Below are 26,881 nucleotides of genomic sequence, written 5' to 3'. Positions count from 1 at the left end.
CGGCTGTGGTCTGAATCAGCTTTTGATCAGCCTCTTAAAGATGAAGGCTCTGAAGGGGGAAGGCAGACTTTACATGGCATGTATAGTCATGGAGTGCGCCTTCGACTGCATCAGCCAGGAACGATTATGGGCCAAAATGACTGCCATAGGATGCCCGGGGGACCTAGTGGCTGCAATTATAGATCTGTACGAAGGGACGTTCTTCAAGGTCAGACTTGACCAGGTGAGTAATCTGATGAGGGGGATTCGGACTTACAGGGGACTGAAGCAGGGTTGCCCTTTGGCAGCCATCATACACAACATCTTTATTACAAACATGAAAGAGTGCCCAGATCCTCCAAGGTCATGCCCACCCAGTATTAAGGGAATATCTGTGGGATGGTAAAATACCTAGGGGTTATTATTAGTGCAAGTTTGTGTGAGAAGCCGTGGATGGATTGTCTAAGCACGAAAGTGAAACAGCTGACTGTGCAAGGAATGGTGATTGGGAGCAAGTATGGAAAGTTCTCGCTCCTCCTGGTCATACACATTTATAACCAGAAGGTCATACCAACATTGACTTACGCTGCTGAGGCGTGTTTTGGTCTGCTGTGGAAAGCTTGTAAGAGACAAGAGAGCCACTTTATGAAAGGTGATTATACGATTCCCAAACGCAATCCCAATGTCAATCATTAGACATGAACTAGGCCTTCTCTCGCTACATGTGAGAGTAGCTTGGAAATCCATGATCATCTTTGGCAAACTGAACACACTTGATTGCCCACCCCAATTCCAAATTATAATGATGAAAAACGAGGGTATGTTCGACTGGCCGTTCAACCTGTGGCAAGAAAGATGTGTAGGAACATTGTCTAATCTTGGTCTGTCAGTTGACCCCTTATGCAGAAATCCTTTTCTGGTAAAGAGGGCTTTATGGCCTGCAGACTGGAACGAAACCAAAGTTATAAGATCTAATTCTAAGGCTCACACATTATCAAGGTCGCTCTCTGACTTACCAAACATAACTCCTCAATACCTAAAAGAATTCCAGAATGAAAAACACAGGGAACTATTTCTCAGATTCTGCTTGAAGATTCTCCACACCAAAGCAGCAAAGCACAGAGATGGTGGGCTAGCAGAGGCTGACAGATGTCAGTTGTGCACAAACCAAGCAGAAACGCTAGACCTCCTGGTCCTCTTCTGCCCAGAACTGAGAACACAGAGAACACTCCTACTGTATGGAGGTAGAAGGAGCAGTTTCTGGACTGATGCAGCTGCCTGGTGGGAGGCTCTCTGTGGGTGGGGTGGGAGGAGCAACATGGGCTTTACTCGGAATTTGGTAAAGTGTCTAGAGTTATCAAGAAATTCAAAGAAATAGAACTTCAATAAGAATGGCCTCATCTGCATGACTTTTTGGTTTCTCTCCTTTTAACCTATTTGATTCTTTTAGGTTTATACTCCTTCCCGCTTTTATTTGCTGTCAAGCGTCGATGGATTGCATTTTCTTTGTGTTCTCTTTTAATGGATTGTAATTGAATAGCAAAAGGTTGAATAAACTAAATACTAAATAAAAAAATTAAAAAATAAAAAATAATGGCAGGCCTGGGTGAAGATGTATGGGGGCCCATTTCAAAATGATGGTGGGAGGACCCCTGCTTAGAGCGAAAACAGTTGGAGGCACCTGTGGGGTGTAACATTACAATGGCAACAAACAAAAGGTTAATTTCCGGCGATTATCTTGAAATGACCAGCCAGCAGGGACCTTAAACACTAAATGCACACTGAAGAGCACTAAACCCTTCTTTGTCAGCAAGTGGCTGATGTGGAGGAACCAGTGTTAGAAGGCAATGAGGTGATAACAGTTGTGTATATCTGATAGGAAGAGAAAACTCAACTTGTAAGGCGAGCGCTGCAAATCGCACATTTTAAGCCCAAGTACAAAAATAGAGAAATTATTATATTGCCGTTTTACAAGACTGCTGACTGGCCACATTGGAGCAGTTGCTTGGGGTCTCCCTGAGGCTCGAGGTCCCTTTCATTTGAAAGAGTTGAAAGGCCCTGACACAGTCCCCGGATAAGGGTGTATGCATTTTAGATTTTCATTCGTACTCTGGGCAATAGTGTTAATCCGGGATTGGCAAATTTCCTTTTCGTGTTGTAACTCCTGCACGTTCACTTTAATCGCTTTAATCAAATCCTACAAGTACTGTAAATGGATTTGAATAGTGACAGTGCCATGCATGGCAGCTTCAGAGCTGGAAACCTCCTTACGCAATTTGGCTTTGTTCGGACTGGACATTTCTGCGCGGTGCATGTACTGTGTAATGTTCTTTTCTTTTCCCTGTTGTGTCTGTTTTCTTGAAATTAGTTATTTCAATCAGACATCAACAGATGTTTTGTGATGTGCCTGATTTCTTTTATGTGTGACTGAAATCCACGGTCTCAACATCACAAGTCTACTTGTTTAGCCAAGGCATGCCAATAGCATATCTCAGTGGATAACATGCTCTCTGCTGAGATCTGTGTCTGATCTGCATGTCTCTAAATCAGCCGTTCGTCATCCTGAGGTTGTTAAAGAAGTACCCAAAGCGCGCACCCAAGCAAGTCCCCACAAGTCCTGCTTTGCCACAAGACTCTACAGCCGTTCTTGTACTTGGACGTGTTTCTTTTCTTTCCTCGAACTTTTGCAGTTTTGTGCAGTGCAGTGAAGGACTTCTACAACCAGAAGGTGAATTCAGCAGCACATTTATTGACTTTACTTTAGCACTTCGTGCTAAATGGACTTTTAAAGCAGCTTATTTTCTTCTCCTGTTTAGGCTCTGCGACCACAGACGGCGTAGCAATATAAACTGGCTTGTGCGCGCACCGCGCGCACGTACCCAAGCAAGTCCCCACAAGTCCTGCTTTGCCGCTTCGCTGCGGTGTCGCGGCGTGTGGCAGGAGAGTTTCTCTGGGTTTAGTTTTCATTTGCACATACTTAATTTGTTCAGTTCTTTACATTTCTATGTTTCCCACATTGAAAACTGGAATGCCCAAGGGCTTGCAACTTAATGTTGGGGCAGTGGACTTGAGAAACACGAAGGGGAGCGTCTTAAGTGCCCCTTCCACTCCAAAAACCCTGTGCACTAAAAGAGGGGTTAATTTAACCCTCAAGAAATCCGACTTACCTGACATCCGAAAATTCTATTAAGAACCTTTAGTTCACTCGCAAGCCGATTGTCTTACCTCTGTCAACCACGTTCCTCCTCGCATAGAATTATTTCAAAAAATGAATATTCTTCCGCGCCAAATGTCCAATCAGGCTGTAAACTCACCCCTGACTCCCCTTGACCAACAATTTGTATCTGCATGTGCAGATGCGCCTTTTTCTGCTGGCGTCTCTCTTGCAAGATGCCCGAGTGAGCTTAACGCGATCACTGATGCCAGTATACTTGAGAATGTACCACCCACAGCAGAGCTCGTAGTCAACCATGCTCGATCCGTGGCCCAGGCATCTGACATTGCCATAATTGACGTTAACCTTTCCAACCTTCCAAATTCTTGTTTTTCCCCCCAACTGATGTCGGATTATTTATCCAAATACCCCATCATGTTCTCGAGCAGTTGTTCTTCTATTTCCAACATCTACTTTTGCGCTCCCACTCCAAGTAAATTCGTGGTTCCCCAAGTAAATGTGGATGCAATCTCAATCACATCCACGGTCTCTAGCCATGCCCAAGCTCCAGACCCTGAGTGTCTACCTCAAAAACAGATGCTCAACTCTGTGGCAAATCAGGCATCGCCAAATGAGAATAATTCGGCGTTAACTCAAATTGCCCTCAATGCTTTACAAATGTCCTTAACTACTTTAATCAAATTGTATGACACTCTAGATGCCAGATTAATCTCGCAAACAGTACTTTTGGAAAAGATTCTAACATGGCAAGCGAATCATCCAAACAAACAGTCGCTCCATGATCCTAGCTCCAAATTGATCCTTGGTCCAACTGGCATGACACCGTCGATAGGGGACATTGCTCCAGTCCTTCTTGCGACAGCCACACAAACTTCTGCCCGAGAAAGTAGGAGCCAATGTTTACCACTTTTTGATAAAACCATACGCCCTGTAGAAGACCAGGTTGAATATGTGTGTCCTGATACGGGTCTTAACATCGACTCTTGCGAAGCTTCGAGTGGGCCCAGTGACCTGCTAGCAGTTCAGACGCTGTGTGACAAAGCTCCTGATAAGCTGTCTGCGAAACGTCGAAAGAAGCCAATGGCTCCCCCGTGTGCACTCATGGTTAAACCTGCAGTGAATCTTCCCCAGTGTGACCCAAGTGCCACTTCCTCACAAACTCTAACAAGCACAACCAATAAAGAGACTTATACCATCTTCTCTAAAAGCAAAAAGAACACTGGCCCCTCGTGCCAATCTAAATTAACCAAAAACATTTCTGGCAATAATAATATTAACACTGCCAAATCAAAATTATTCATCAAGAATTTAAATTCAACAAAAGCAAGAGTAATTGATGCAGCTCGTTCAGTATCAAGGAAATACTCTCAACTAAAACAGGGCAAAGTTATCAATAAGCCACCTCCTACCAGTAATGTCACTGCACCATATGCACCTCTAGATCAACTGGTGGAGGTGGCGATTGAACAATCGTGTCACGAGGTTAGCAAGGCTCCTTGCCCTGTGGTTCTCCCTGTGGAGGTCGCCAACTCACAAACTGCTTATATTCCTGCAGTTAGAGTTGATGACCTACACCGTTAAGAGATCAGGAAGGCAGTAGACGCCTACATGAGTTGCTTGATATGATATGATATGATATGATAAGGCATTTTTAACGCGCCTATACACAAGTGTTTCAAGGCGCAACAAGGCAGGGGGGGAACAAGGGGAGACAGACAACGATCTTACTAGGCCAGGTGTCATTCAGATCGCGCAAGTGCAAGGGTAGAGGGGAAGGGAAAAGTGCATGAGGGAAAGGGAGAGGCGAAAGTGCAGTACAGGGTTATTAGCATACAGCATACAGGATAAATAACAAGGGCCAGCTGGTGGCAAGTGCGAGGTAAGTGCAGACAAGTGCTGGGAAGGGGGGCTGTATGGATACAGACACAGTCCCGTAGTGCAGGGGTTGCCGTGGAGGTAGTCCAGGGGAGAGTGGCTGGGCCGAGAACGGTGAATGGCCCAGTTGCAGATTCAGTGCAGTTTCAGTAGTATTAGCAGGGGAGAGGGGGAGAGAAAGCGGAGGCAAAGAGGAAGGTTTTGAGGTGCTTCTGAAACCGGAGGTGGTTCTCCTCAAGTTTCAGGGAGGTAGGAAGGCTGTTCCAGAGGGAGGCCCCTGCAGTGGAAAGAGATCTGCCCCCAACTCGTTGTTTGGAGAAGCGGCTGACCCTGAGGGAGTTGGAGGCGGATGAGCGAAGAGCTCGAGAAGGAAGATATTTAGGAAGAGAGAGTTGAAGGTATTTTGGCCCAAGGCCCCAGACGGCCTTGTGGACAATGCAGAGGGTTTTGAACTTGATCCTCGCAGTCACTTGGAGCCAGTGTAGTGATTTCAGTCCTGGAGAGATACGGTCCCTGGGCTTGAGGCCAAGGACAAGTCTTGCAGTCCTGTTCTGGATGAGTTGCAAAGGGCAGAGAGTAGAGGCGGGCAGATTAAGATAGAGGCTGTTACAGTAGTCCAGCTTAGAGAGAACCAGGGCTCTAGAGACAGTGAGCTTCTGGGGGAAGGAGAGGAAAGGAAGGATACCTCTGAGGAGGTGTAGCTGGTAGTGTGACTTCTTAGATACGTCGGATATGTGAGGAGAGAAGGAGAGTGTGGAGTCGAAGATGACCCCAAGGTTTTTTGCCTTGCAGGTAGGAGCAGGAAGAGGGCCCAAAGAGGCCGGCCAGAGAGCAGCAGGGAAGGAGGGAGTGGGAGTGCCGATGAGTAGAATCTCAGTCTTACTGGCATTAAGGCAGAGGTCGTTGGCGGCACACCATTCCTGGATAGCAGAAAGACAGTCAGAGATGAGGGAAGGAGAAGAGGAGGCCGAGGGTAGCCTGAAAATGAGTTGGGTATCATCCGCATAGCACTGAAAGTAGGGGCAGAGAGCGGCAATGTGGTGGGCGAGAAGTGCCAGATACTGGTTGAACAGCCAGGGAGAGAGGTTAGATCCCTGGGGGACACCACAGGTAGAGAAGAAGATGTCAGAGAGGAAAGACCCCAGTTGAACCTGGGAGGGTCGATTTGAGAGGAAAGAGGTCAGCCACGTCAGAGCCTGACCAGTGATACCGAGGTTATCACGGAGACGGTTGAGCAGGATGGTATGGTTGACAGTATCAAAGGCAGAAGAGAGATCAAGCAAAATGAGAACACATGGAATGTTAGAGTCAAGGTTCGAGAGCAGGTCCTCACGGATGTTCAGGAGAGCAGTTTCCGTGCTTCTGGCAGCTCTGAAGCCAGACTGATGGTCATGAAGACTACCAACACATTCAGCATGGAGATTAAGCTGGGAGATGGCCAGTTTCTCCAGGAGCTTGCCCAGGAAGGGATTGATAGAGATTGGGCGATAGTTAGCTGGGCAGGAAGGGTCGGAAGAGGGTTTCTTAAGAAGGGGGTGCACAAGGGAGTGCTTGAGAGGGGATGGGAAGACTCCAGAGGCGAAGGAGTGATTGCAGAAGTCAGCAAGGGCAGGAGCCAAGGAGTCAATGTGGTCCTTGATAGTTTTGGAGGAACAGGGGTGGACCTGTTTTGACGAGACTTTCATAGATCGGACTTGTCTTGAAACCTCGTCAGCAGAAAAAAGGGGAAAGGAAGAGAAGGAGAGAGGAGGGGTGGCTGCAGAAGAACCAGAGGAAGGGCAGGGAATAGAGGGGGGGAGGTTATAGGAGGAGAGTGAGGACAGGATGTCCTGAGTTTTTGAAATGAAGTGAAAGGCCAGTGCCGTGCAGAGGGCCTGGGAGGGGACAGGAGAGGTAGAGACTGCTGCAGGGTTGGCCAGCTCCTTGCAGATTTTAAAGAGTTCGGCCGAATTGTTAGATGCCGCAGAGATGCGGACTTGGATAAGGGCTCTCTTCTTGGTGAGAACGGAAAGCCGGTATTGCCTTTGGAGCAGGCGACAGGCCAGTTTGTCAGAGGATGAACATGAAGCACGCCATTTCCTCTCTGCCACCCTGCACTTGCGTTTAAGGGTGATGAGATCTGAGTCATACCAGGAGTTACATTTGGCTTTGGGCTTCAGGCGGATTCTCATGACAGGGGCAAGGATATCAAGAGTATCAGATATAGCAGAGTGGAGAGTGGAGAGGGCTGTGTCAGGGTGGGAGTCAGCTGAAGGGGGAGGAGGGGGCAAGAAGGTGGCAGCGAAAGCCTCAACTGACACACGCTTCATGGTTCGGATGACCGAGAAGGAAGGTGGCAGTGATGGGGGTGGCTTTGCCTGTGGGGTAGGGAGGGTGAGGTGGGAGGAGAGGAGAAAGTGATCACTCCAGGAGAGAGGAGTGGAGAGAGGGACAGAGAGGGGAAGGTCAGAGGAGATCAGGGCATCAAGAGTGTGCCCTGCAGAATGAGTCGGCCCAGACGGGAGAATAGAGAGTGAGAGAGAGTCGCAGAGGTTGCGAAAGAGTCCAGAGGGGGGACAGGAGGCATCCAGGTGGATGTTGAAGTCTCCAAGAAAGAGGAGTTGAGTGGTTGAGGACAGGAGTGAGGAGGAGAGGTCCGCCCACTCGGAGAGGAAGGAGGAAATTTGACCAGGTGGCCGATAGATAGTAGCCACGGTAAGGGAATGGCTAGGAGACAGAGAGAGTCGGCAGACAAGACATTCAAAAGAGGAGTAGGTCTGCATGGGAGTAACAGTGGCAGGAATCCACTCAGGGAAGATAAGGGCCACACCTCCCCCCACACGGTTGGGCCTGGGCACAGAGAGGATCTTGTAACCGTCGGGTAGGAGTGTGTCAAAGCTGGTGACAGAGCTGGCCGTGAACCATGTCTCAGTGAGACCGAGTACGTCAAGGTCAAGTTCCTCAAGAAGGCGGCAGATATCAGAGGAATGTTTGACGGCAGAGCGAGAGTTAAGAGTGGCAATGTGGAGAAGTTTGCCATCTTTGAAGGACTTCCGGGGAGGGGTACAGATCAGAGGTACGCCCTGCGGAGGTGAAGAAGGAGCACGAGAGGGGGTGGGGAGGGAGGGAAGAGGCAAGTTAGTCGAGGACAGAGGAGGGGGCACAGCAGGAGAGGAAAGGAAGTTGATGAGGCGTGGGAAGCGTCTATCGAAGAGGTGAAGGTTGGCCTGAGGGCCTTGGACCAAGACGGTCCCATTAGCATAGACATTAATGATGGCCTTAGAGGAGTGGAAGGAAGCCAAGAGGACATCCCAATGGGTGCCACCATTAATGGGAGAAGAGGAGAAATGAGAGAGCACAGAGACCATATGAAGGGTCCATAGGTCAGGAGAAGGCACGAAAAAGAGGATGTCAGTGAGAGTTTCCTTGGAGGAGGCACTAGTGTAGGTGTCAGCGATAGGGAGGCCTGGGTTGGAGACCAGGATGTCCTTTTTAAACTTTTTCCTACCAGATTTAGTGAGGAGAGCAGGATAGTCAATGGAGAAGCAGTTAGAAAAGATTGGTGAGATAGAGAGCACCATAGAATAGGAGGGAGTGGGTGGGGGAAGACAGGACAAGTGCAAGCGGACAGGAAGAGAGCGGCAGGCATTAGTTTACCACAAATTCAGAACATAGCAAGCGTATCAGGTACACAGTGGAGAGGCCACCTAAGTTTGAAAATCCTGCAGAGGGAGAAAAACCCTAGTTTACCACAAATTCGGAACACGGTGAACACAGTAAGGGGTATCAGGTACACAGTGGAGAGGCCACCTAAGTTTGAAAATCCTGCAGAGGGAGAAAAACCCTAGTTTACCACAAATTCGGAACACGGTGAACACAGTAAGGGGTATCAGGTACACAGTGGAGAGGCCACCTAAGTTTGAAAATCCTGCAGAGGGAGAAAAACCCTAGTTTTATCCCCAAAACTCTGCATCCCAATGAGCTGAAGTTTGCACCATCCCCCAATGTGTCCTACACAAGGCCTCAGGAAGTGCCTCAAACAAGGCCTAGTGACTCACCCTCCTTAAGACCGAGAAATGTGGCATTGCATACTGTCATAGATAACACTCCTCCTACTACTGCAAATGACCCTCTTGCTTTACTTGCTCAAATTACCCCTGAAATGGTGAAACTGCTCCAGTCAGTTATCTCTTCCAAAACTCAAATCAAGAATCCCCTCTTGAGACCATTCAATGAACCTCCTGTCCAGCCAAATTCCGTAGCTAGAAAGTCAAATGCCAAACCCCCAGCCAATATTTCGTTACTATTATCTTGCAAACCAAAACCTTTCATCTGATATAATTTGAACAGAAGTTCCCTCTTAGCCATATTCTCTGAAATTCGATCACTCGAAGACATTGGCTCAGCAGATAGCACTCTTATAGAATTTCCAACTCAGCATAATGCCTCCTCCATAAGGATCTGGATGAACTCCAGAGTTGTTCAAAATCTTATATGGATGGCTAGAATGGAACTCTCCCCAGGTCCCCGTACCAGCAGGTTGCCATTGTCATACAACCACACAATCCAACTAGCTAGCATGTAAAACAAATACTCTTTACATCGCCTTGATTAGCTGGAATACCAGAGGATTTTCACATTTGATTAACAACAACCATAATCTGCTTGTATCTCATAATATACTCATGCTCCAGGAAACTTGGATGACCTCAGTCCCGATATGGGACAACTATGATGTTTTCCTCGATCCGGCACAGCGTGGTATTTCTGGAAGACCCACCTCTGGTTTACTGACACAAGACGGGAGTTGGAATGGTTGCTCAAGAATGGAGTTGTCCAAACAACTATGTAGAAATTATCAAATTACATATCTTTAATGTTGGCTATGCCTTAATAAATGTATAGTGGAATTCAGCCGGTATATCTGATGGATGTTTTCTTAAGGCCTTAACAGAAGCACTCAACTTGGTCGCTCTTGACAAGTCAGTCTCCAACATCATCATTGCAGGGGACCTAAATTGCAATTGCCTTATTCCTGAAACTTCCATCAACCCAAAGTTATCCAAATGGATGGCCTTCGCCTCCAACCATGTTCTAGTGATGCTCAATGGAGCTTTTCTATCAGATATGCCACCCAAGTCAACATGGAAGAGAGGTTCTAGTTCGTCCATAATTGATTATGTTTTCGTTAATGCGCAATTGTTTTCAGCTATGGACGATTTTCATATAATTGACAATCACAATAGTGATCATATTCAATTAATTGTTGTTTGGACGAGCCATTCTCCTGGTATGACTACTGTTGCCACACCTTTTCAGGGAAATGTAACTTTGAACAATGGAGGCAATCGTCTATGATGGTCCCCACAAACCCTGAGTGAGCTGAATGGGGCTTTTGAAAATCAACATTGGGATCAAATTATGCACTACCCTCACTTGATGCAGTATTTTCAATTCTTTAAAGCATCAAGACTCAGTGTGACCACTCCAAAACTCCATGTATTCAACCTAGAGATCCAAAAACTGAAAGCTCATACTCAGGCTCTAAAAAGACAAGCTCTGAAGGCTCCGGTGGCTTCCAGAGCTTCCATTTTGAAGTCCATCAAAACTAAACATAAAAATGCCCTTAAGGCCATTCGAATCAAAATGTTTCAGTGCGATGGAGAAGCCATGTTGCGGTCCTTTCAATCTAAAAACACTGCAGGTCTGTGGTCCCTATTAAATAGGGCCACTCGTCATCCTCAATCCATTTTGCAAGCTAACTCTGTGTAACTGAGCTAAAGTGGATTGCACCATTGCAGAATCTTTATGCCTGCCTAAAACACTCTCACGGTATCACACTTCACACACACAACTCTTTTCACCTTTCTTTTGATTTGGATGACATCAGATTTTACATCAATAAAATTAGCAATTCTGGTGCATGTGGCCCGGATGGCCTCTCCAATCAAATGTTTAAAAAACATCCTGATCTCTGGGCTGTCATATTACATAAGATTTTCACAACTATTAATTTCACACAGTGTCTGCCTACCACCTGGACTCACTCCGTTATAGTCCCGATTTACAAAAAGGGTGATCGTACCTCGCCGGCTAGCTACAGACCAATAGCTTTATTAGACAAACCGGGTAAAATCTTTGCCAGGATCATCCTACGAGACTTTAACCAATGGACCATTAAAAATAATCTAAGAGACCCGTTTCAGACTGGTTTTGTCGCTGTTTTATATTATTATATATTTGTATTTTTCGTGTATACATTTGAAAGGATGATTGTATTATCCATGTCAAATAAAAAAAAAAAGTACCCACTTCAGATGGGTAATTCTTGCCGTATTCTTGCCGTATATAAAAATGTTCTGCGTACAGCACTTTGGTGTAGATAACAAATTCTTCTTCTTCTTCTTCTTCTTCTTCTTCTTCTTCTTCTTCTTCTTCTTCTTCTTCTTCTTCTTCTTCTTCTTCTTCTTCTTCTTCTTCTTCTTCTTCTTCTTCAGCAATTCACTGTTTTATGCTTGCACAGTTTGTACACTATGGAATCGGTGCCAAGACTACAGAATCAATAGAGTTTGGTAATAAAGCTTGTATCGTCCATTTTGTAAAATAGACCAAATGTAAATGACAACTTCTCATAAATAATATTTTTTGTGTCAGAACCAAAGCTCTAGACATACCTTTCCTATATCAAAGGACAGGCTAATTATCTTTCATAGTTAGACGTCTGGGAAACGTCCAACAAAAACCTCTGCGAGTTATTTCTGACTATCTTGCTGAATCCTGTCGTGTTTAAACATACAAAAAAGTGCACCAAGTCAATGCTGGTTTTCTGAAAGCTAAACAATGTCTTACCATTGTCATGTATTGTGTCCATCACTCGTGGCCGTATCCTAATGTGTTGCTGTTTGGTTGCCAGGATCCATGGGCATCCTATGGGGGATTATTTTTCTTTCTGAGTATTGTAAGCCTAACAGAGCCTCTGATTGCTTATCCTATTGGTGGATTTAGCACTGTCAGTATCTGTGGCAGTAATTGCAGTTGAGGAACTTGATAAATTGCCGTGTAAACATAAACACCTTGTCCGTGCGCACACGACCTCTTTTTATTTACTCTGTTATAAGGTACTAGGTTATTGGTTCCTGTGCTGTATTGCTTGCAAGTGCATGTTCTTGAGGATTGCTGATCCTCTGGATGATCTTGGGAACATTTCCTCTGCCATTATCTTCTGGAAAGTTTGGCTGAAACACTTGTGTACAGGCACGTTATAAATGGCATATCATGTCATATCAATTGTTGCACTATGCATGAGTATTTTACATGAAAACTGGGGATGCACTGCGAGTATTGCAAGCTCAATGAACAGGTCATGATTGTGAAACAGCTATCGGTCAGAATACAAAAGTACATTACCAACGAGCACTGGTTCATAAAAAAAGGTCATTTCTGTTAAGCAACAGTAGAAGAACATAAACGCAATTGAACTATTCATGTAATGACAACACCTTCAATGATGTCTATTCCAGGTATCCTGTGATATGGATTATAGAGGTGGTGGATGGACCGTGATTCAGAAACGGATTGATGGGGAGATTGATTTTCGAAAAAAGTGGTCTGATTATGTGGATGGCTTTGGTGACCTTTCAGGTATTGTTTTGACATTTTGAAGGTAATTGGTTAGAAACATGTAGACATTAAAAATCCACATTTGAAATGGTACAGAAATGGTTTTGATCTCTGTTGAATGAGGTCAAATGTGTGTCCTGACTACTGTATATTGTAGAAAACCTAAATAACCATCCTATCTTCTGGCAACGTCTGATCCTTAGCCACCGGGATACCATTATGTTTACAGAACCGTGATGTTTGTAGGCCCCTCCATACATATATTTCACTAATTCTGATAGAATTTACAGTGAGTTTACACAGCAAATTGTTCCTCGTTATCTGCATTGGTTTGTTAGTTGAGACAAACATGTTTTCAGCCCACCCATTGTACACAATATTGATATAAATATTTAAATCAATCCCTTTTAGAGAACCCTCATACAGTAGCTTACCAAAACACAGCATCCGTCTTGGTTTATCTAGTCAAAATGGATTAACGCAGTAACCATAGATATGTTGTGCATTATAATTGTTCTTCACTCAGTGGCTATCCCTAATGTAACACACCATAATATATTATCCCACCCCACAATTTGGGACAAGAAAAAAGCTGTATTATGAATCAAAACATTGTTTTATTCAAATAAATTCATATGAAAGGTGGTCTCCTAACTTTGTGTTGGGGAAGTCACCACAACAAAATCTGTTGTACATATATGGGTAGCTGGCTTACAGAAATTTGAATTGGCTGGCCTGCCTCTGAACATCTCACTAAGAAACCGTGCACACATACAGTCATACAATAGATCACCTATTTTCTGAATCTACTTCTAATAGGATAACATGACATGTAATCTCTTAACAATACAATCTAAGTCCATAAATACATTGCTGCTTATTGGCCAATGTTTTCAACTACTTCAGATAGCAAATTAAAACACGTTATTCTCTCCATTGTCAATAGCAAGAATGGTTATCAGTTGGTTGCATAGAAAAATCACATTAATGTAAAACACATTTGAAATTAATTCCCCTCATGTGTAGTAGATGTGGTGTTGTAGGTTTCTAGCATATGTGGTGAATGCAAACTGTGGAGAGTTTCACCAGATTCTTAAGACATGTTTAGGGAAAATGTGCTATCAATTTAGAACACAGTGCATGAGTACATCCACTCAACATTGGAAAAATAGATTTAGGATGTTCTAATAAAGAGATAAACACCCCTCTCACTTTACTCTCTATATAAGGCACCACTGGTACCACGTCCTCCCCCTACTGTGCAGTGGTGTAAGTGAGGAGTTACTGTATTTCTTTGATATTCTTTTCGATGGGATGGAAGTGGCAGAGTTAAGCTCCTTTTCATCCCCAAATGTCTCTTTTTAGGTATCTATGGTTTTCAAAGGTCACAAATTAACAATCACTCATGGAGATTTTTCTTACTGCTGGAAAAAGAAACGCATTGCATTTTCTTGCTCATGAAACTACAGGGGAATGCAATAAACTCTGTTTAAAAGATTAACAATGTTTTCCAGGTAATGTAAGAACTGGAGACAAAATCCTTATCTTTCTTGAACTCTGCTCTCTACTATTTGTAGGGAGTAATGTTATCAGTAATTAGGTGCAATGCTGCTTTGTATTTAGCAGACTCCACTTCTCTTCATTGAGATACGGCATTATAAAGAACTCTACAAAGAGTTCTTTATAATGCCGTATCTCAATGAAGCAAGGTACAATTTTTTCAGATACATGTAGAAAGTTTTGTTTTGCAAATGGGACTTCTCATTTCTTCTTGTGAGTTTAAAGTTGGCTGAGCTGAGCAGAAGTGTGCAGTCTCGTTGTGACTTTGTTGAACGAGTCTGTCCTTACTGGCTATCATTGCCCTGAGCGTCCTGCAGCAGGAGCTTTTCCTTAAAATCTGCAGACTACTGCATAGTGGCACAGAGCTGCATAGAGGTGTGCAGTCTCATTGTGACTTTGGTGAACTAGTCTGTCCTCACTGGCTATTGTTGCCCTGAACGTCCTGCAGTAGGAGCTTTTCCTTAAAAGCCCTGTGCTACCCCACAGTAACGCGGAGCTGCGCAGTGGTGTGCAGTCTCGTTGTGACTTTGGTAAACTAGTCTGTCCTCACTGGCTATCGTTGCCCTGAGCCTCGTGCAGGAGGAGCTTTTTCCTTAAAATACCTGGACTACCACAGAGCAGTGCGGAGCTACACAGAGGGGTACTGTCTCGCCACCCTGAGAAGTAAGGAGTTGACAACTAATACAATCACCCCGTGTCAAAGTTAACAATGATGGCGAGAGCATCAACTTCAAAGGCTCAAGCGGCATCCATTTTCAATAAAATTCAGGGGGAGGAGAAGAGCGCGCTTCCAGCTGAGCATTCTCTGGTAGAAAAACATACGCCTCTGAAGGCTGTGAATACATTTCTGTCTGCAGTATGTAAGATGTTTATGTCCCTAACTGTGCCTCTATCTGAAGAGGCAAAAGTTACTAGTGGAACTGACTCTGAATTGTAGCAAGGAGGGGGCTACTTTTGCGGATTGTGCTGGTAAATTGGACCAGGTTCTTTCACGAATTGAGGAACAATGGTTCCTGCTTAAAATGGGCAGGAAATGAACCTGGTTTCGGATGTTTCCATGCTAGCACCCGTTATTTCCCACGAGTTGGGGAAACGGGTTAGACGTTCTTTGGATTTAAAATCTAACCAATGGGTTATAACTGAGTCTCCGGCTCATGTTGAGGCTTCAACGGAGATTATGCTCCATCAACCTGATCCCCAGTCTATCGAGTATCATGACATAGCATGTGCCCTTCAGCCAAATAAAGCCGTCAATGTGGGTATGGGAGAAAATAAGCAGGAGACAGTTCCTTTGGAGGAGATTTTCGTTGAGCTATAGTGACTCAGCTAATCCGATAAAAAAGTTCTTTATTGCTTCACCTAGGCAATCTCCTATACCGCCTGGTGTGGGGTAGGACATAATGGTGGTAGATGAGCGGTCCTTCCGGATCTTGGCATAGCTGTTTGATACTATGGATCGAGGATATGTATCTCTTAATTTTGAAATGCATGAGATTAAGTCAATTTTGAAGGAGCTGAGCAGGAAGGTACATTTCTTGGAGGGATTTATTACAGCTTCAATCCTAAATCAAAGGTCCATGGAAAATGCTGTTGTTCCCCCCCTCTTTACAATTAATGGGGGGAGTGAATCTTTCTCCGGACAAGGTTTTGATGGCAGTTGCTCAGTGATCGAGCTGCATTAAGGGGAGCGGGGGGTGCAGCCTTAAAACAGGATAAGGTTAAGAAGGAAAAAGACATGGGAAGTACAAGACAGCATCAAACAAAGAGGAACAAACTTAAAGCTGGGTTATTCAAGAGCCAAATATCGGATACTAAAGATAGGATTCCAGCAGAGGAGGATTGTCTTTCCCTAGATCTAAGATGTATTTTGGTTTATCTTGTTGAGGATGAAACAATGGAAGAAAGCCAGCAAAAAAGGTCAATGGCTCTGCAAGTTAATACAGGTGGCATAACACTTTTAGGAGCCAGAAAACTAAGCATGTTGAGGGAAGCAGCAGCAAAACCTCCTAGTGAGTCTACCTCGAATTCAGACCTTGCCTTGAAGACATTGGATGGGTGTACGCAAAAAAAGGTTTAAGAATCAGAACTATTTCCCACCATTTACAAAATTGGTTGGTACAAAAGCACCTCAGAAATTAGAAATGGTGGCGGAAGGAGATTTGCAAAAGGTACTTCCTTTATGTAGGGCTATTGAAGAAAAGAGATCAGATGTGCCGAAATGTTTAAAGCTCCCAGAGCCCAATTATCTTCAGGGGTGTTTTAAGGAGTACACAAAGAAAGCTGGGAAACCTAGGAGAGAACCTAATCAGGTAAAGGTGGTTGCTAACTGCCTCAATTTGACTCGCCTATTTGAAAGTTCTAACAGGGCCTCTCTAAACAGAAATGATATTCTTTTATTGCTCACTGAAATTCCAAGCCTTCGATTAGTTAACTCAGGTGACCTAAAACGAACGGGTGAATGTGTGTATGAAGACTGCCGGGACATAGCCAGGGTATATCTTCATTCACAAATTGTTAAGAACGTAATATTGGGAGAGTATGAAGCCCTTCTATCCCTGGGTTTTGAAGCCTCTGAAGGAGGCCCCTATGACAATGTAAGAGGTAGTAATGCAATGATAGGGTCGCCTCTAATGGAGAAGGCATGGAAGAAAATGTTTACTCTGTTCCTAATAAGAACATTAGGTTGAGACGTTCTAGAGAGGTGGCCCGGGTCAATCATGAGTGGGCCCGGTGGGGAGAAATCATGTATAAGAGGGCCAATGGTTGCAATAACGAGGAATCAAAGAAGGATATTGTGATCATGTCATGGAACTCGCAAGGGTTTGCAAGTATTTTAAGAAGTCAGGGGTTATTTACATCATTTGACATAATTTGCTTGCAAAAGACATTGCTGATGGATGCCCCAATAATGGATGGCTTTGAGGTGATGTTCATACAAGTACAATGAGGTATGAGGCGCTGCCTATACGGGGGCATTCTGACAACAATTAGATGCAGTCTGGGTATTAAAATGCAGCCGATTGAGTCAAATAGATGGGATATGCTTGTGACCCTTCTGTGGTGGAAGTAGCACGACTTGGGTTTAGCCCAGAAATGTGTGTTGGTAAATGTGTATCTTAACCCAGAAAGTACAAGTACTGATCATTTTTTGGCTTTCTTTCCTACTTCTATGTGAAATTCCTGAGGTAGGAGCATTTGAGATCGCCTTGGGTGACTTTAATGCAGAATGTTTGGAAAGTTGCTGGTATACATCCCCAGAAATTTCTAAGACCTACAGTTTAAACCGTCATAGAGGTTTTTTGGTGTGCCAGGAACTAGAGGCTTGGGGCCTGGTACTACTAAATGACAACATTAAAGGAGATGTCCCTCCCGGTTTTACATGGTAAAATAACATTGGAAGATCTACAATTGACTATATTTTATGTCTGCTGATTGGCTACAGTGGAGTGGGAGCTGGGAAATAAGGCAGTCAGAGTTAAGTGACCATAACATGCTAATCTGTAAGCTCCCAAATGTAAATCGGGCTACTGTCAATGAATCCCCCTGACTGTAGAGATAAATCTGCGACACCATGCAGTGAAATGGTCTCAAAGAATAGTGCTGCCCTTTAATTATCAGGTTGATAACCTCTTAAATAGAAGCGATAATGGTATTTGTTCCCCTCAGGGCTTTGGGCCCTGTTGGCAGCTTCTGTCTTAGCTAAACGGTCCAAACAGATGAGCTATAAGCATGTCTTCGATGTAGAAATTGTGCAACGTGCAGTGTGCCATGAGAACAATTGCAGCCAAAAAGAAATTGTCTGAAAAGCCATACGTTTATGATGGCGATAAATTATGCATCAAAGATGCTGGGTTGTATACTGACCAATAATTGGAACTGGTTCTTGTAACTATTGAAACCAAATTGGTCAGATAAATACCGGCAAACTCAATCAATAAATGAAGACACTTGGGTAAATCATTTCTCTGAACTTTAAGTTAAAGGAGAGTTGAACGTTCAAAAGCAATATACCTGCCTAAATTGGGTGGGTGTGTTATTCTGGGAACAGGATGATATAGTTTCATTAATCAGGACAAGTAAAAAGTCCATTGACCCCGGCCCAGATGATCTTTCCAATTTAACATTGAAGTCAGACATTTCTCTCCGGTCTCACCTTTTATCTGGTTTATTTGACAATATTCTCTCCCAGCGGGAGTTCCCTGAGTCGTGGGGTAGTCCCATAATTGTAATGGTTTTTAAGGGAGGGGACAGATGCTCCGCATTGCACTATAGGCCAATCTCGTTGTTGGATCCTTCAAACAAACGATTTGCAAGACTAATATAAAAGGAGCTTCATCTATGGGCAGCTAATTCAAAGAGTCTGGATTTCTGCCAGGTGGGCTTTAAGAAGGGGGTGCGAACTGTGTTAAACAGTTTTGTACTATCCTTATTGGCAAAACAGGTTAAGGAACAAGGCAGAACAGCTTATCTGGCTTTCCTTGATATAAGTAAGGCTTTCAACCATGTTGATCACGCAGTTTTGTGGAAAAAGTTTAGTGCAAATGGTTGTCCCCCCCTTTGATCAGTATGCTGGAGTCCTCACGTAGGGGAACAAAAATAAAGGTTAGATTAGATGCTGTAGGTTCGTGCACAAGGTGGATAGACTTCAATTGTGGGCTATAATAGGGGTGCATCCTCGCACCTTTTTATTTAACTTTTATATAAAGTATATGGACGACTGCTGTGAGCAGGTGAGGACAAACCCCCCGCTGTTGGGTGCTACAAGACTTCAGTATCTGAACTATGCAGATGACTTTGTCATCTGTGACATGACCCCAATAGGACTCCAGAGAGCCTTAAATTGTATTAGTACGTTTCTAGAGAAATTGGATTGTCTATTAATATCACTAAATCGAAAATCCTGGTATTTAACACATCAAGATCCAAATGGAAAAAGTGTAGGTGGTCCCTGAATGGGCAACACTTGGAAGTAATGAAACAATATAAATATTTGGGAAATTACCTCTTTGCAATTAGGGGTCAAGTACAGCCTTACAGATATCTGGAGGTAAAATGTATGGCTGCTGCGGTCGAGTTGTCACAGTTTGATTTCAGATTTTGAAAGTTCTCGGCATTCCCATTGATAAAGTTCTACCGAGAAAAAGCACTGCCGAGGCTTATCTTTGGGGCAGAGGGTTTTGACAGAGCTATGGCAGAAGTTGGAGGCGAAAATGTGGAGAATGGTTTTTCGTATTCCAGACTCAGTACCATCTGTTGAAGTCGGGTACAAATTGGGCATATAGTCAGTATCAACTAACATTGGATTTGGTTTACTGCAATTGTTTGCTAATGTGCTTTCTCCCCCCTTTGCTTCATTTTATGTGTTTTTTAATTCAATGTGAGTGAAAGATAGATTCCTGTGTGGTCATCACCGAATGGGTTAAGGCGCGTAACGATCTCTTGGCAAAATAGAATCCTCATCCGAAGAACTTAGCATTAACCCAAATAAGGATAAGCTGAAATTGTGCAGGTGGGCATGGATCGAGACCAGGGCAGCAGTTATGGGTTACCCCTGTTTTAATGACTTTTTTAATTGGTCAGTAAAAAGTTTTAATGTTATTGCAGCATATCTAAAAAACATCCACTCAAAGAGTTTAGCTCAAAAGTACTCAGGTTCAAATTGAATTTGCTCCCAAAAAGAGAGCTGCACTGAATGAGGAGAATTATTGGCAAATGTCTGACTAAGTGCCGCTATTGTGCTCTATAGGTGGAATCCTTAAAACATTTATTTATTGATTGCCCTGCTTTGACCATGATTAAAAATGAGAAATAGTGTATTGGGTGAACTGTCATGGATAAGGTTTTTAAACACTAATGAAATTCACTTTTACTTAGGATTTTAGATTGTGTTAATCAAATTGAGGATATTTAAAGTGTATTGAATTTTTTGTATGTAATCTATGAAATTAGGAGCAATATGTTGTCCGTATGATATGTGCTAAAATGTCAGCTTATGAACTATAAAAGCGTAAATAAAATAATACAATAAAGTTGGTCACAAGCCAGTCCTGGGTCCTTAAATACATTTTTCTCTATTCAGTTCCATATTAAGGTTCAGTTTGTGGCAAAATCATTGCAGTTTGTTGGGTGTTATCTCTACCTGCATCCCACGAGTGCACCCTTTTTGTGATAGCTGAAAAAAAGCACAGCATGTGCTTGAAGTGAGGCATTATTCTGGCACCTCTGACTTTAGATTTATCTAATCTCCAGTTCTATTTTATTTTCACCCACACCCTGTGTAAACAATATTTGTTTTCCAGACATCCTGTGCAGCTGAGTGAATAGGTTATTTAAAGGCTCTTCATCAAATAGAAGATAACTACATGTATCCAGTGGTCACTGCTTTAACAGATTTGCTCTACTGTAATTGGAGCAACATGGGAATCTGCTGCAATGAAACTTTGACCAGTATGCCAAATCTCGTCTGTTCTATCTCAAGACTATCTATACAAAGTGGCTCATTGTGTACAGATCACCAGAGTGCTGGAAATAGTTACTTCCAGGCTTCACTATGGGAACAAACCACATTTATCGTGCTTTTCAGAAGGTCCTGCTTGATTAATTACACCATGTGTGCTCTCTTGTGAGCTGCTTGTCCACATGTACCCACTATGCACCTATTATACCTGTCCACAAACAACTATATTGTGCTAGGGTGATCCCTGCATTCAAAACTCCTCATAGGCGTAGGGTCATTTACTGCGTTCACCTCCTTACAGTAGAACTCTTTATCCAATCATATTCCTCTTATGAAATGTCACCGCATTTTCGTCTCACAACCAAAACATTGAACCATTTATAGATCTACTCCAATATCACCCGGCTTGACCCTGCTCATCTTCTAGCATCATGAAGCCATTACACAATGTTACCAGAACATGACGTTATGTTGAGTTCAATACCCTGACTAATGCAAGGGAAAATGACAAAATTGTTCTGCTTACTCTGTCAGTCTAAAATCAATCTCTATTCAAGGGGACTTTATCTTGCAAGAATTAATCATCTGAGGGAAAGTGATGAATTGGGCTCTGTAGAGCCTGATGCCTCCGAAAAAGGGAATGGTTTTGATATGCACATATGAGTGTCAGGGCTTTGTGCATGGATCAATGGCATGTGTCTTTATGTTGACATTTCTGGTTGCTGGCATTGATCTATAGTCAGAAATGTCTAACCTTGCTCTTTAAGAAAGCCCTGGTTGTTGAGAATAGCTCTGCTCAGATGTGTCCTTTGCTGTGAGCAAATCACTCCCACTCACTACAGTCTTTGCTGACTATCAGGGATGTGCAATTTGACCTAATGTTACACTTGATACCTTTGTTACCCCTAATGTACTGCTTCTAGCTGCCCACATCATAGACCATAGTCTTTGTCCGCTGTGACCACTTTAGCCATTGCTATGCCATACCTGTCACTACTATTAATGCTCAGACTATTGCTTCATCTAGCCCAAGTCAACCTCCATCTGAAGACACCGCAACATCCTAGTCCCGCCATGGACATATTCACTAGAAAGCACTTGCCTTGTACGCTAGGTGCCTACATACAGTTAGGAAAGGGCCAAGTCCGCCTTCACTGTGCCCGCCACTACCCCGTCCCTTGTCCCACCCACTTCCTTAATACAATGGCTCCCTTCCCTTCCCCCCACATAATAACTATACCAAGGATACCAAGGATATGGCAAGGCCATACCCCCACACCAGTGCCCTCACACTAACTACTTTACCACTAAAGGGGCCACGAAGAACACACCGCCTTTCTGCACGGACCACAATGAGGCATTCTCAGGCCTCCATATCCCAGACACCTGCCCATCTCCCTATAGACGACTCAGATCAGGCCTGCTCTCCACATAAAATTCTGACCCACGACCCACAAAATACCACCCCAGTAACGCCCTATTGCCCTTCATGCCCTATTGTGGGACTCACCAGAAGACTTAAACTATCCTCACATACCCACTATCATCTCAATAAGCCACAAAAGCTTGCTGCTAACAACCAACAAAAGCCTGACATCCATTGCCGTCCCACCGTAGCGTTAGCCTCGAATCCTTAATAACAATCCAGCCTACAGAAAATAATCTCCTGCACCCACTCTAATCCAACCTATGGCACACATATCTGACAATCTAAAATATCTAACAGAGTCTCTTCCGACTACTAACCCCCCCAGCCAACACAAATAAAACCCTACTAAAAGACACGCTCATTAACGCTAGATCTATCACCACCCATGCCCTGAATATTGCAGATGTCATTAAAACAAATGACCTAGACTTCATAGCAGTTACGGAAACGTGGCTCCACACAGCCTCGGGCCCCCTGCTCTCTCTAGCCATTCCCGAGGGGTACTCTATCTTCAAGAAGGATCGTTCTCATAAATGACTTTCAAATAAAGGTGGTCAACAAAGTGAAAATGCTAGGAATGTACATGGATGCATCCCTGACCGCAGAAGCCCAAGTCCTTCAACTAAACAAGACGTGTTCCTACTACTTACGGCTCCTCAGAATAATTTGCCCTTATTTGAGCGAAGCAAATTGTTCCACAATAGCTAGAGCAACTATCCTATCAAGGTTGGATTACTGTAATGCCCTTATGTTAGAAGCCAAAAAAGGACTCATTGCCAAGTGTCAAGTAATTCACAACAGCGCAGTCAGGATCATCAATAATAAAACTAGAAAGCAACACATCAATGAGGACAGAAGGAACCTCCACTGACTAGTGGTGGAGGACAGAATACTATTCAAATCCCTGACACTAACACACAGATGCATATACGGGAAGGCTCCATCCTATCTTAAAAGTAAATTAGTCATGTATGTGCCGAGACGCGCCCTCAGGTCGGAACCCAAAGGCCTAATTAAGATAACCAGTGTGAAAAAACAAATGGCTTGGGCAAAGCTTTCCACACTAAGGCCGCCACGATGTGGAACAATCTTCCTCTCATTATCAGGCTAGAAAAGAACTACACAAGCTTTTGGAAAAAACTCAAGACTCACCTCTTCAAATAAATCACTGCCTACCAGACATAAACCCAACCTCAGACTCCAGCTAATTGTCCCGTAATTATATGTTTTGTCCCAACTGTCTTTAGGCCAGCGCCCAGATGCTTGCGAGCGATCGGCGCTATATAAATAAATAAATAAATAAATAAATAAATGATAGAATAATAACTAAAGGAGGTCGGAAAACTGAACATAAGAACTTCCTCAGAACTGCCATTCACTGCAGGTGAAATCATCGCATAAAAGATCTCCCTTACACATTCTTGCACTCTCACACTAAACATCGTCTATAGGCCCCCGGGCGCCATCTCCTCCTTCGCAGATGACATTACTTCTCTTCTGCCGCATAACATGAAACCCCACTGTAAAGCTAGCATTATGGGTGATTTCAATTTAGGCTTGAACGACCATTGGATACTCACGCAGGCCTCTTGGCTAACACTATGAAAGCCCAAGCCTTTACACAAAGAATCTCTTCCCCTGCCCATGAAAAAGGACGGACCCTAGATTGGATAGCGGATACTAATTGTACCACTGACATCCTCTCTAATACCCCCTTGCCCTGGTCTGATGATAACACCATAATCTTCACTACCACCACTCATCTCCAAAACTGTAAAACACTCCCCAACGCCATCCACAGCGCCATCCAGAAGTATGAAAAACATCAACAGAGATAACATATTACCTCTCCTAATTCCCCTATTGGATCAGGCACAATCTGACAATGACCCATCGTCATTGGTTAGCAGGTACAATAAAATAATGCATGCGGCTATTGAAAAAGTAGCACCACTAAAAAATAAAAAGAACCAAACCTACTGCACACATTAACTCTATGATTACTCCAGAACTCCACAACATGCGGACATCTAAAAGGTGTGTTGAAAACAATTAGCTTAATTCTCTGACACTGGCAAACAAAGCTACCTTCCAGACACTAGCTAATTAAAAAAAGGAAATCATCAAAGCAAAAAGAGTGAAGCCTACAACCTTAGAATCTTAAACGCACAGTCTAATACTAGAGAACTATATACCATTATCCGAGAATTGGAATCTCCAGCACCTACCCAAGACCATGCCATTAAAGATGAACAATGGTGTTCTAATATTTAAAAGGCCTTAGCAGATAAAATTGCTTTACTTCAACAAAAAATAGTACTAAAACAATCTAAACTCAACATCAACCCAACCTGCCCAATGACACCTCCCTCTAAGGATTGCCCCAATGATAATAAATGTGCCTTGACAACTCTGTCCACCACTGACACTATCAATATTATTAATGGCCTAAAAACCTCCAGATGCAAGGGTGACACCTGCCCGGAAACCTTGGTTAAAAAATGTGTGCCTGAACTTGCACCCTTTGTCACCAGCCTTATCAACAGTTCATTTACCACCAACCCTGTCCCGATTGATCTAAAAACAGCTTGAGTCCTTCCTCTACTTATAAAACCCACCCTGCACCCTAATATCCCTATTAACTTCTGCCCTATCACCACTGTACCATTTTTACTTAAGATCCTTGACCGTACATCCTACCTGCAGATCCAATCTTTCCTCGAAAGCAATAATCTCCTAGGCCTAAGGCAATCAGGCTTTAGGCCAGGCCATGGAATGGAAACATCCCTAATAGACTTGAAAACCCAAATGGACTAATATATGGACAATGGCGACATGTGTATCCTCCTTCTGATAGAACTCTCTGCAGCTTTTTATTTGGTCAATCATGACATTCTGTGCAACCATCTTGAAACTGCAGAGCACTTCTCTCCTGAAGTCATCACATGGATCAGATCCTTTCTCTCCATCCGGACCATGAGGGTCATTTCCGATAATTCGGCTGCCCCCCCTGCCCTTGTAACATGTGGCGTACCACAAGGATTTTGCGTATCGCCTACCTTATACAATGCATTCACCAAGCTGTTATTTGACAAGCTTGACAAAATGGGTATCACGTATACTAATTATGCGGATGATACACAAATACTCTTACCAATTACTGGATGTTACAATACTGATTCCAAGAACCTAAACAAAATCTACCTGGAAATCCAGGCATGGATGGCACGCAATGAATTGTGTCTCAATGACGACAAGACCAAGCTGATACTAATCAGAAATAAAACTAAACTTGGCAATCTCCCACAAGATTATAAATCTTTCAACATCGACGGCAATAATATTGCGGTCGCCAATGAAATAAAAACTCTTGGGGTTTACATTGACTCTTCCCTCACCTTAAATAGGCAGGTAAATATGATAGTCTCTTCCGCTGCCGACACAGCGAAATTAATAAGAGCTAGTAGACCTTTCCTATCCTTGTACAATACAATCACCTTGGCTAGAGCTTTGATACTCTCCAGGACTGATTATTGTAACTCGCTATTCGCTGGACCCAGTAGTAGAAACATCAAAAAACTACAAACGGTACAAAAATCAATGCCATCAGAGCTGCACTGAATATTCCCTAAAATGAACATATTTCATCCACTAGGAGGAACATCCATTGGCTCCCTGTCCATAACAGGATCACATTTAAAATTCTTATGCTTACCCATAAATCCATATCAAACAACACGCCAGCATATCTCAGCAACCTGATAGATAAAACTCAAGCCAACATACCGACTTGTTCTTTTTACACCAACATGCTTATCACTCCTAGATACAGAAGGCAGAAAGTGGGTGGTACCAGCATCCCGGTATTAGCATCTAAATTGCGGAATGCCCTCCCCACACAACTCAGAAACGACACCTCATTCTGGTGCTTCAGTTAAAATTAAAAAACACTACTATTCAGGTCAGACCTCGCAAAATAGACATCATGCCTCTTAGCTGTCAGCATCTACACTGACTCTGCCTTCTTACCATGACCTATGCCAAAGATACATAGGGCCTCATTACGACCCCGGCGCTAAACCATGGTGCTATTAGCACCATGGTCCATGCCGGGGTCCGCCATGGTGAATGGCGGAATTACCGCCGCATTCCAAGGTTGGCGGGGCAGTAATTCCCCATTCACCATGGGCCCTACCCCATTCCCATTTTTGCCCCGTAGGGCTCAATGGGAATGGGGAAGGCGCTAAGTACGGTGCCGCAAATTGCGGCACCGTACTTAGCACCAAGGTCCCTTTGCGGCACCCTACTTTAACGGCTGGAAAAAGCAGCCGTTAAGGTCGGGTCCCGCAAAGGGACCTCGTAATCAGGCGTTAAGGGTTTAACTGCACCGACACCTTTTACGGCGCCGTTAAACCCTTAACGCCAGGGTCGTAATAAGGCCCATAGGGCCTCATTACACGGAAGGCGGTAATGGTTAACGGCCACCGTTAATGGTAACGGTGACCGTTAACCATTACCGCCTTACTACGAGGTCCCTTAGCGGGTTGGTGCTTTAACGCCTGCTTTTTGCAGGCGTTAAAAACCAACCCGCTAAGGGACCTCGGAGCTAATTACGGCACCGCAAAATTGCGGTGCCGTAATTAGCGCCTTCCCCATTCCCATAGAGCCCTATGGGGCAGAAATGGGAATGGGGAAGGGCAATGGCGGAAGGGGGATTTACCGCCCCACCAACCTTGGAATGGGGCGGTAAATCCCCTTTCCGCCAAGGCGGTGCCGGTATTTTACCGGCATGAGCCATGGCGCTAAT

The 26,881-nt window shown here is 43.9% G+C and overlaps 1 protein-coding gene across 2 annotated transcripts in view; it reads left to right on the top strand.

Moving 5' to 3' along the window:
* The window catches only part of ANGPTL5 (angiopoietin like 5), a 448,401-nt gene that overhangs the window by 368,183 nt on the left and 53,337 nt on the right, over window positions 1–26,881 (top strand). For both annotated transcript variants that reach the window (XM_069640373.1, XM_069640374.1), the window contains one exon: window positions 12,529–12,649. In XM_069640373.1, the coding sequence (XP_069496474.1) occupies window positions 12,529–12,649 (121 nt within the window). The remainder of the gene's footprint in view (window positions 1–12,528; window positions 12,650–26,881) is intronic.

Source organism: Ambystoma mexicanum, chromosome 7q (genome assembly GCF_040938575.1).
Source record: "Ambystoma mexicanum isolate Mex_15411 chromosome 7q, UKY_AmexF1_1, whole genome shotgun sequence".
NCBI classification, from domain to species: Eukaryota; Metazoa; Chordata; class Amphibia; order Caudata; family Ambystomatidae; genus Ambystoma; species Ambystoma mexicanum.
Note: the sequence above shows the minus strand (reverse complement) of the source record. Positions and strands in the feature narration are given on the sequence as shown.